At 44.5% G+C, this 12,034-nt stretch overlaps 3 protein-coding genes across 3 annotated transcripts in view; 1 reads left to right on the forward strand and 2 right to left on the reverse strand.

Moving 5' to 3' along the window:
* T265_05205 (hypothetical protein) overlaps positions 1-1,134 on the forward strand; it is a gene marked incomplete at both ends in the record, with an annotated part of 4,085 nt that extends 2,951 nt beyond the window's left edge. Inside the window, one exon of the mRNA XM_009170149.1 lies at positions 981-1,134. Within this exon, the coding sequence (XP_009168413.1) occupies positions 981-1,134 (154 nt within the window). The remainder of the gene's footprint in view (positions 1-980) is intronic.
* Positions 1-1,435, reverse strand: part of T265_05206 (hypothetical protein) — a gene marked incomplete at both ends in the record, with an annotated part of 8,097 nt that extends 6,662 nt beyond the window's left edge. The window contains 2 exons of the mRNA XM_009170150.1: positions 13-297; positions 1,232-1,435. Of these exons, the coding sequence (XP_009168414.1) occupies positions 13-297; positions 1,232-1,435 (489 nt within the window). The remainder of the gene's footprint in view (positions 1-12; positions 298-1,231) is intronic.
* Positions 1,436-4,158: 2,723 nt separating this feature from the next.
* The window catches only part of T265_13717 (hypothetical protein), a gene marked incomplete at both ends in the record, with an annotated part of 9,523 nt that continues 1,647 nt past the window's right edge, over positions 4,159-12,034 (reverse strand). The window contains 3 exons of the mRNA XM_009170167.1: positions 4,159-4,359; positions 4,647-4,775; positions 11,243-11,410. Coding sequence (XP_009168431.1) covers positions 4,159-4,359; positions 4,647-4,775; positions 11,243-11,410 — 498 coding nt within the window. The remainder of the gene's footprint in view (positions 4,360-4,646; positions 4,776-11,242; positions 11,411-12,034) is intronic.

Here is a 12,034-nt window from a genome sequence, read left to right on the forward strand (position 1 = left end):
TGTGTCGATCACCTCGTACAGACGAACCACATTTGGGTGTTGGACTAATTTCATACATACAACTTCCTGGAAGAGGTGATCTTGTGCAACATCGTCAAGTTTGGTTTTATCAATGACCTTGACCGCAACTTTCTCCCCAGTGAAAACGTGACGAGCAAGTTTAACTACGGCATAGTGACCCCGTCCAATCGTGTGCTGCAGATCGTACAGACCAGCGATTTTGGTGTCATGGTCCGGAGTGTAGAACACGACCCGGTCAGACAAAGCCTGAAACGTGAAACAAAAGAAACCAGTGAACTGTATAGTGATAACAACGATAATAATATAATAGTATCAACGACAACGCAATCAGCAAGTAACAAGTGACATTGTCAGCAAACAAAAATTTCACCACCAGCTTCCGTTACCGATGAGACTTCGCTGTCAAACACATGTGTCGATAAGTTGTAAGAGCAAAACCTACGGCTTCAACAGAAGACCGAGGTAAAGCCGCAGCAAATGATAAGGCGCTACTAACACCGATGGCTTTGATAATGTTGGAGATCGAAAGGTAACCCAAGCACAAATAAGCCTATCAGGGCAATCGTCCGCTAAAATTCGGTGCAATAAACAATCTATCGAGAGTATAGCTATCCCGTTTGTTGAAACTGTGTTCAGGAGTAAGGATAAAGAGAGAGGGAATACCATTCAGTTTAGCTCAGTCTGACAACGTGAACCGTCGTTCGACTATCCGAGCCACGTGACACAAGAAAGGATAGAAAATGAATCTACCAGAAAAAAACGACCGAAGGGATAATAAAGCGCCTTTAGTTTCGTGGTACTACCGTTCCAGTAAGTAATTTAAATTATCGATAGGCTAGATCTCTGATACCTTCACATGTATCAGGACGGATTAGACCTACTGTTATGTGGTTCATGCTTCGTTTTCAGGTCGCGCATCGACCATCTGGCTGTTTTTTTTTAAATAAAACCTGTTTCAGCAAGCAGACGAAGCGATCGGCCTGGAATGTGAAGCAAGCAACCCCACAAAGCAAGAAGGAAACGACCGAATCACAGCATGACAACCACATACAGAACTGCCGAAATGAATGCACCCTACGTAGCAACCAGACACAGGAGATTGAAACCACGTGAGATTCACAGACCAATCAAACTACACGATGATCGTTTCCAGAACTACCAGATACTGTTTAGAAGCTATACAATCACAGGCAGAAGAGGAAGAATTCACCCACTCAACCCTGCACTGACGATGCTCGATCGATTGGTGATGAAACGTTTGCAATCCAACTGCCAAGCTCGGCGAACAGACCAACAACCAAGCAAGCAACGTAGTTAGTGTAAACCCGTCGCTCGGCGAACAGACCAACAACCAAGCAAGCAACGTAGTTAGTGCAGCTAAACCCGTCATTACGTTGACAAGCAGTTGATTCATTGTCCAAGGCCACTAATCGTACTTAAGCGTTTCCAATCAGAGATTGCCATATTAATCACGCATTGTTTTGAAGATGGTCAGAAGGAATTAATCTTCTTCGGTCTTCCACAAACAGCGACGAAGCTTTACAGTCCTAAAACAAAGCCGGACGCATTGCGGTGTGATGGGCCTTGCTCCCCACCGTTACGCTACCATCCACGCCTAGGTGCAGAGTATAGCGATTTTAACACACTTCATCGACAATGTTGCCATCCGAAGCAGAACAACTAAACGGTTCGGAAGCGAGAGCTACGTTTGGCAGAGTACTCATTCAGTCTTGCTGGAGTACTCTGGAGGTACAAAATATATACGGACCGGCATGACGACATTATTGAGATTATCAAGGGTATTTCACATGTGGATGAACCAAGAACCTGGGAGTACGATATCAAAATCGCTCACAGTGAGGTGTTTGACGGCGATTTCAGTAGGCCTGGCAACGGTTTGCGCTATAGGTGATTCAATTAGGAACTGAAAAGGGCGGGCGGTAAAAGACATTCCCAAGGTAATACCACGTCTGATGATGAACAAAGGAATCTCCGCAAACTAACGCTTCCATAACTGTTAAACGACACAGGATGTACAAGAGGAAATATGGTAAGGAACTAAATGGAAGAATTATAAGTGAACAAGGAGAAAACAGCGATTGCCCGCGAGAGTACCGTCAAAAAGCAGCACGAAATTCTGGGTTAAACACTGGTTTTCAAGTTAAGGCGACACTTGTTAGCCTAAATGTGTGTGACGGTGTTCGAGAAGTCGCGGGAACTCCAATAAAATTTGACTGGCTTTTACGATTGAGCTGCTCATATGCACTAACCAGCATGTGAGTGGCGACATCCCTCAGCAGTTTAAAACCGAAGGTAACTATCCTCACGTCTAAGTAGACATCTACAGGAATAACGGGTCAACTAGGTGGGAATGAGTACAGTGGAGTGGGTAAGTTTTTATAAAATATGGGACGAATAGCGAGAAGACGAAAAATTTGACGTGCGTGTCACAGGACATGTGATCAATGTGCAACAAAGCTTTTAACCACGGATAGGCAGTCACGCGCTTGATTTCCAGAAAGTAGAAACTACTAAGATAGCATTGTTCAGGCTTTAGGTTCGAGGACCTTCAGTTGTTTTCACTTTATTATGATTAGGTTAAAAGTAGTTCCTGAAACGAACTAAAAATCCGCAAAAATCAGTGTACGAAGACATCAAGTAATTACTGAGCCACAAGCATCAAAGTCACTGTAAGACCCGGTTCATTAACATCACAGATATGAACAGGCAAACGTTTAAAGTCACTCTAGTAGAGGGTCCAACACTTCAGAACATTACTTGTGACTGCTTTCGTTTCTAGGACAAAAGAATTAATATCCGTGGGCAGCGAAAGATGAGCCGAGGATCCACCAGAACGACGACTGTCATTCAGTTTCAACATATCGAGTCCGGAGTATACTATAAGGCGACACTTGTTAGCCTAAATGTGTGTGACGGTGTTCGAGAAGTCGCGGGAACTCCAATAAAATTTGACTGGCTTTTACGATTGAGCTGCTCATATGCACTAACCAGCATGTGAGTGGCGACATCCCTCAGCAGTTTAAAACCGAAGGTAACTATCCTCACGTCTAAGTAGACATCTACAGGAATAACGGGTCAACTAGGTGGGAATGAGTACAGTGGAGTGGGTAAGTTTTTATAAAATATGGGACGAATAGCGAGAAGACGAAAAATTTGACGTGCGTGTCACAGGACATGTGATCAATGTGCAACAAAGCTTTTAACCACGGATAGGCAGTCACGCGCTTGATTTCCAGAAAGTAGAAACTACTAAGATAGCATTGTTCAGGCTTTAGGTTCGAGGACCTTCAGTTGTTTTCACTTTATTATGATTAGGTTAAAAGTAGTTCCTGAAACGAACTAAAAATCCGCAAAAATCAGTGTACGAAGACATCAAGTAATTACTGAGCCACAAGCATCAAAGTCACTGTAAGACCCGGTTCATTAACATCACAGATATGAACAGGCAAACGTTTAAAGTCACTCGAGGGTCCGGTCCAACACTTCAGAACATTACTTGTGACTGCTTTCGTTTCTACCACATAGGTACAGTGATGTGAACGGTCAACCGCTCCCCTCCTCTCGCATCAAATGCGTTTGTCTAACAACCACGCAATGCACGTACATAAGTATAACTGGGACCTCTCGTCTCAATGAAGGTCACCGCTAGATTACAGGGAAAGACAGGTCCTACAACCAACTGTATACCCTGCACGGCCTGCATGGTTGGAGGTGCGAACATATAAGGCCTGTACAACTACGGCATTATGCCGCTACTAATCCACTACCAAGCGGTCAGTAACTTGAGGTAAAGGCTTTAGCTGAGTACCCTACTCGTCCTCTCTTCTGCCTCTGGGCATCCGGACTGTACCACACCTCACCCATAGCCATGAGAATCAAAACCAAGATTAACATCGGACCATGTCGGCGGTAGTATGTTATCATCAGCCGGATCGCCTCAAGTATCTTATGGGGAGGGCGGATAATAAATAATCGTTCAGCTGCAATACCCATCCAACGGCATTATGCCGCTACTAATCCACTACCAAGCGGTCAGTAACTTGAGGTAAAGGCTTTAGCTGAGTACCCTACTCGTCCTCTCTTCTGCCTCTGGGCATCCGGACTGTACCACACCTCACCCATAGCCATGAGAATCAAAACCAAGATTAACATCGGACCATGTCGGCGGTAGTATGTTATCATCAGCCGGATCGCCTCAAGTATCTTATGGGGAGGGCGGATAATAAATAATCGTTCAGCTGCAACAATCATCCAGTGTCCAGCTGCCATGACACCCGGAGGAAGCAGGAGGGCTTGGATACTGCCAGGCTGCCCACACTTAGACAGGGGAAGTCGAGATGCAGAGGTGGGTTAGAATCACGGACCTTTCAGACAGTAAATTCGCGCTCCGGTAGGCGGACTACATCGATAAAACCCAAATTTCCCATAGTCTCTTTCAAAGACGTCGACCAAGCCACATGCAGTCCATCTCGCAGTTTGAGCCATTCTGAGGGAGGTGCGGATAACAACGCTGGTCTCTGTAGGTGGCGTTTCGATATGCGTAGCAGATGGCTGAGCCACCGCAGTTGATAATGCTGGATACTTTACACGACTGACGTACCCACTAGGCAAGTGAACATCCTGGCCGGAAGGTTTGTTGTTCGAATACTACCTTTGTATTTCGACTTCGCCTGTCTAGGCTTGGGCAAGCTGACAGTATCCAAGCCCCGTGCTTCAACTGGGTGGCATGACAGCTAGGCACCGAAAGGGCGCTACAGCTCAACGGCTCAACGGTCAATAGCTAACGGTCGGAAGGATTCAATTCCTGTAGCAATGAGGTTAGTGGGAGGAAGTAAAGGATTAAGGTATGGCAAAGCTGTCGGTTCCATCCGCGTCGATGGGGTAAACGATAATTCATCAGTAATGAACACTAGGGCTCGAGATGGCTCAATGACTATGGCGTGAAGTCACTGACTGGAAGTTCCACGATTCGAACCTAACTCATGTATCTCGACCCCCCCCCCCCACCTAGGCTTAGAATGAGAAGAGATAATGTGATATTTTCGTACTGGCTCATAAGAATTCGTTCAGCAGTAATACCTTTGCGGTGAATAGCTACCAGGCATTCCGAAGGGAGGAGATCCTGGCTGAGATACTGTCAAGCTGCCAAAGCCTGGACAGGACCAATCAAGATGCAGAGGTTCAGTTCTTAGCAATACCCACCCATCGGTTCAACGGTGCCACTCTAAAACCCATACGACCAAGTGCGATTTGCAAGGCGGCAACGAAACTGATCTCCAGATCTTTTTCCACCGAAAAACTTGGTACGGGAGACTGGATACTCCATACATCCTTCCCCTCAGCATAGATTGATGGGTTGGCGAGGTATAACAGCTGCTGCATCGCGAAAACGTCTGCACCCCTCGCCATGCAATCTCGTCCACACAATATGGATTTTGTATTGAATAATCAGGAAGCAATCAGATGTTATTCAGGGCCATCTCTAACGGAATTCTGAGAATGACGTATTAAAAGACGGTAGGATCGGGCAACTTTGTAGTATGCCAGTTAAGATTCTGAACGGTTGGAAAAAGCAACTACAAACATGAAATTAAGCCGGGACTCTTTTAGGTCCCGACAGCCCCAAACAGCAGTTCCGTCGACGGCGTCAAATACGTTTCGCGTTTCAAGGAATAGGATCTCTGCTACTCTTCCTTCACAACAAGCCCTACGAATAAATTCTGGCTATGCGACAGCAAAGTATTACTGCTGAACACCCATGCTGTGTTGTTGGTGACGATGAAGATTGGGTACAAGAAATAAAACTCCACCGACTGTCACAAGGTAAAGATGCTACCCATTAAGAAGCCTGTCTGTTCATTGTCGAAGTCCTGTTCTCGTCTTAGATCAGTTTAGGAAGTACCACACTGATGGCAAACGAACAGCGTTTACAAGAGTTCAACATAAAATGGTTTTATCAATGACACAACAAAGTTTGTCCGACGGTCGATAAAAATCTGTTCATACATAGAGAAACCCCTATGAAGGAGTTGAGCTTACTGACCCATCATACCTGGAGAGCGTTGTTGGAAACCCGTCCAGTTTCGCAGCTCTGTCACACTTTAGATTTGAATAGCCGCAACAAACTCAGTTAGTCAGTTAATCAGCCATAAACCGGGTACCAAAGTACGGCGAGTCCAGTTACTACAGATTGGCTCGATTAGGATAAGAATACTATTGGAACAAGACACGTAGTCGGTCCACTGATGTTAAGTTACATTTATGGAACGATAGTAGCTTTGATAGAAAGCCACTACTGGATAGAGACAACTGTGGTACGACTTCAGTGAACGACAACCATAAACGGCATAATTGGACGTCGTTAGATACAGGCGAATTGGCTCTTAAGAAACAGGACAGACAATCAATCAAACACGAGTTTAGAAGCTCTGAAACCAATGTGCATCACGAAATGATCCCACATTGCAGTTCAACAAATAAGAGATTGGCAGCCGGAGTCAAACCGACTACTAATCCGAAAACGGCAACCATCATCAACATCAACATCATCATCGACAGCATGACATCAGTGTTCAACACCGATACTTCACTGCCGTCCACCTTTATTATTTGCTTCACAATAAGGCTTTAAAACAAATCATGGCTGTACAGCAGTGAAGCATCGGTGTTGAGCACTGATGTCATGCTGTCGTTGATGGTGATGATGATGAACTCAGCTTTTTACTTTTTTTTAGAAAGTGTGCAATGTCTTCGTGGGCAGTCAGCCACGTGACTGCCTGGTTTTTTATTGGCCCTTTATGCTATGTGTTGATTGACTGGCTTTGTTGCACATGTTTAGGAGCACATCCAACGCTGAAGATAATCACATTCGGGCATTGTTCCTACAGTTCCGCACAGGCCACGATAAACAGATCACATTGTACACTGCCAACCTCGTCGGTTACCCATCGTACGGGTGAGGACACGAATGGCATCCATCCAACGAACACAGGTGATGTAGTGTTCAGTACAATAAACAACGATGCGAAATTTTCTGAAGCCACTGCTGCTCACAAATGAAAGTAGGAACTGTCCAGACAGAAGGAGCCTCTCGTTCCGTTGGCACTACCATGGCAAACAGCAAAGCAAACATTTGACATGAAAATTTGCTAGTCTCCTGTAAGTGAAATCTGGTTAGACAGGGAAGACCGCGCAACACTGCATTATTGTGTTCCATATTCACGTTCGTTACGGGAAAGGCTGTTTTATCGGATCTTCAATATTCGGGCACTTTACGCTGTTTTCTCGATCATCTATTCCGGATGCTGCATTTTCACTGTACAGATGTACGCACCTGCGTTTGGCCCCCGCACCAGCTATAATCTAACTTGCAATGGAGAGGGTGTCTAGAAGGGCGTGGGTAGAGTGCAACATAACTAGCCTCTCAGACTAGAGTATAACATGTGCCATTCAGAAATTGGCATTCTATCTCCTAAGTACTGTTGTCTGCGATTGAGAGAACCAGAACCATATCTGAAGTTTTTGATCTGACATTGCCGTTTGAACCGGTGTTAGGATCTTTGAAAAACCAGACATTTTTCTCCTCGCTTGCGACGGTCACAGCTGTTCGTAATTCACCTCAAAAAGACAACGGTGCTACCTATAACACTCGGTCAGCTGTTAGTTATGATTTGGAGAATGTATACTCGTACGACAAAAGGGAAAGTTTTTTTTCTGTTTCATTCATTAATTTAGATTCAAACTGGGAATTTCCTTAACCTGACCCTTTTCAATCAGCTGATCAAAAGATATTTTACCATTATGAAGCACTCCAATGGGTTGAGTTAGAATTTACCTCAGGCTAAAACCAACGAATACCAGAATCTAGTAATGAAACTTCCCGATACACCAGCAGGCATCTCACGAGGGTTCTCCACATGGCGAAACATCGGGAAGAGTCCGAGTTGTTTTCACTGCTTTGGGTAGACCTTCGAAGGGGCAAAAATTAAGGGCTCATTCTCCCGTTTTCTCTTAGTGGCTGTACGATGCTTTCTGAGGGAGACATCATGGCGTTACGACCACATCCTTCTCTGATTTTTCAATCCATCCTGAATATCTTCCCGACAGAAATTGGAGTTTTTGATGGTGTGACTTTAGAATGAATTCAGATGAGTGTAACCATAGTGTGAAAAGTGGTCAATCTAGGGGTCAGTCAACATGCGTGACTACATGATGTGAATTTCGTGATAAAGGAATGAGCGTTGCTGAATCCTAATCAAGTACGAGCTAATCAGCCGCTAGTGGCGGTATGGTTAAGGGCTCAGATTGCTAGTCTGGATAGCACAGGCTCGAAACTCTGAACTCTCCTGAGATGCTCACTGGTGATGATTCCAAATAAGCATGAAACAGCTGTACAGCTCTTCTCGGATTGTCGTCAATATATTGGTTTTATTTATAGGACGAAATCTCAATTGATAACCGGGGAACCCGACCGAGGCTCACCAACCTGAACGATCGATACCCCTCGGTAGCCTGAGCTTACAAACGGTAAAGTGAAACTGACAGTGCAGTCATTCTAGTTTTAACCCGTAACAAGGATTTGCACCCCAAATCTTCAGCGGTTTCGTTCGCCGCTGCAAAGTATACAAACGAACCTAGAGACATAGGGCAAACAGTCGCTGTGGAACAACTGGTTCTGTTTTCGTTTGATGATAGGAACATAAGATGGGGCTTAGTTGGAACTTTAAGCTAACCAGTGGCCGAAAGAAAACAAACCTTGTACGCATGTTCGTATTTCATATTGTATATGACTGGTTTCTCGATTGAGGGCTTATCAGGTAGATTGAGCTAGACTGTTGAGCCAGCCCAGTTATCTGAGTCACGTATTATGAAGGAAACTAGGAGAAAAATGGTGTATTCTACCAATTAAGACTCATCCGCTTGGGCGAATCAGGACTCCAGTGAAAAAGCTTTCGTGGACAAGTTTTTCTCTTCAACTGGCAGGAACGGTATCTGGATATCGTTTGCTCATAAGACAAATTATCGAACTAAATAGAAACCTGCCGGAATGATTGCCTCAGCAAATCCGTCGGCCTTTTTTAAACCTGCAAGAGAGCAACGTGGAATTGGAATATTCAGGTTTTTGCTGCATAATACTACCTTCGAAAGAAAATTCCATGCATAGAATACGAACGAAAGCACATCGGATGTGCGCCTCATTCTTTCGAATACGCATTCTGAACACATTCACGATTGATGTGTGTCCGGAGAGCAAATAATTTCATGAAGCCCCGACAAGCCAGCTGAGGAAGGCTGAAAAGCAATGTCCCTTACTTCAGGGATAGCATATTGGTATGAATCCTCTATCTGATTCGTGTTTGTTGGCTCACTCACTCATCTACAGACGGAACGAACCAAGAAATTCCTCAATTTTGCTGTGCACCTGAGCATTGCGGCAGAGACATACAAAACTGTCCGAAGAGTACTAGAATCCTTCATTTCAACTACCACGAAAAACAATCACTGTGTCACCAGTGGAACCTTGTCCTACCGTGCGGCTGTGAAGGTTCTTCTCGCAGAGGTGGACGAGAGGAACGACAGCGAGAAGTTGCATGAGTTGGGACCCGGCGATAAGTCAGCTTCACATGCCACAACGCCAAACCACCAGGCGACTTTGGATGGAAAGTGGAGAGCCTCGTCTAAAGAAGAGTAACTCTCGACAAGGTCGGTATCCCCCCAGACATTTCCAGAAGCAGCAAGAAAAATAAATCACACCGGTAGTCATAAACGAACCAACCGTGCTACGGTTGTTAGGACAAACAATAGATGCTCAAAGAACATTCGGCTGATCATTTGAGGTGAAACTGATCGAACGTGGCACGCTTGCCAACGCACAGTCAACGGCCAACCATGAGATCGATCATTGTCACATTTCAAACCGACCTTAACACCTGTCAGGTCGAGGATGTGAATCCACGCGACATTCGACGCCTATGAATGGTATATAGGAAAGCTCTCAGATAGGTCGCTCTCATACAGCCAGTTTGCCTACATTCATCCAACAAATCATGCTGGTGAGTGAACTAAGCATGAATCTCTTCGAGAAGTACACTCATTTGCAAATCAATTTGGTTCTCACGAGAGACTCTACTGAATCTCTCGTTTGTGATATTCCTTGGCTGTCGAAGAGTTTTCAGCAACTTGTGAGTAGTTTCCTTTAAAAGCATGGCTCTATTTACTTACGTGTGACTCATCATAATGAACCACCATAACGTACTTCTCTCGGACTACTGTGCCGGTTATCTTCTCTAGGCTAGTGTGTTTTGATTTGCTAGGCTAGTGTCCTATTCTAACTGATTACACCGTATGATTCAACTGCACCCAGTATTTAAACCAAATTCGTAAGGCGTTACGGGAAGTACGGATGTGCGTAGGGCGGACCGACTAGAAAAACTCCTGATGGGCGGCTGAACAATGAAAAAAATGGCTAAAAATTTGTCTAGTTCCATCAGAAATGGAATCCTAAATTGGAATCCAGGATTTCAGAAACACCCATACGTGAAAATGAATTTTGATAAACAAACTGTCACAACTCATGACTTGTAAGAACTGCATGCCTAAAAAAGGACACCCTGGGATTAAACTTGCTCGAAACTATCAATGACAATAGTCCGCATCAGGTAGTATCAAAGATTTTCAAAGCTTCCATAAAGGAAAACACACTTAATATTGCTTGTCTGCTTTCTTGTGCGTCTAAATGGGGTCACGATATGGCTGAAAAAAGCGACCAATTCAAGGAATTCAAAGAACGGGTAGGTTGAATTTTGCCCTCTCTTCTCGTCGACGATTAGGCCACATTGATCCAACAGATTAAATCCAATCGCCGTGTGTGTTTGAATCTCATCAAGACTGGATGATTTTTAAACCGAAATCTTAAGTTAAACGAAGCATTTGTCCGGACTGCTTGGAGCAAAAATTGAAGGTTTTCTTCAGTAGGCAAATAAATGTTTTTGAATCATATTTTCCAATTTAATGCTGTTCGTTCAAATTGTTTAGGATAAACACTTTCATAAATGTCTGGTTTATCTAACCCGACTTCATCGAATTTGGAACAAGATAATAACTCTCTTCATATTTTACTCCCATTCTTGTATTGTTCATTGTTGTAACTTCACGCGTGGAGGTGAAAGGGCTCTTCACGGTTGAGTGCAAGTGGACCAACCATATCGGGTTTGTCGTAATCGTATCCGAGGTTGTTTACATCCGTGAACATGTCTCCATTACGTACCAAGGGGAACATGGTTGCCAAGAATGCATCCCGTTTGTGGCCTGGTCGAACATCGTGGTTAGGGTAGGCATCGAAAGGTGGTTTGTGTCGGCGGTACCACATCTACAATTACACAGAATGAGAGATTGCGTGAGACGTTAGTTCATAACGAGTATCAGTGAATTTCAGATCATGAGCATTATGGTTGGAAAGATGCCTCTGTTTTATGTACGACGCTGATCAGGGTTCTGATAAAGGTCAAAACGGCATCAGGTCAGTCAGATAGTCTATGCCAAGCTGTCGGTCTCTTCACCAGTAAGCACGGCTGGGTAGCCAAGCCGAAAACCCAAGACAAGCAGGCCGACATGCTAACCTGCACCTTTTGTAATACGTCTAATATGAATATTAGGACGTTATTTATTCCTCTGAAGCATCTCCATTGACGGGACACCTTTCACTTTGCGGGCATTTTGCACGGGACCACGGGAGGGCATTCCTCTATTCGGAGGGACATTCCCGCGATGTAAACAGGGGACGTTAGGCTACGTTGGTTGTGGTAACTTCACTGCCGAAGCAAGAGAACCTCATGATTTTTAGATATATTCACAAACTATGTTCGCTCAACCGGCCTAGATATTGTAACCTACTGTACAGCTGCATTTTAGATCACAATGGACAACTGATTTGCGTTCGGATAACTAGATCACTGCGACCCAATCGAATGGGGCACACGCTCATCTGTGGTCC

Source organism: Opisthorchis viverrini, assembly GCF_000715545.1.
Source record: "Opisthorchis viverrini unplaced genomic scaffold opera_v5_94, whole genome shotgun sequence".
Taxonomy (NCBI): Eukaryota; Metazoa; Platyhelminthes; class Trematoda; order Opisthorchiida; family Opisthorchiidae; genus Opisthorchis; species Opisthorchis viverrini.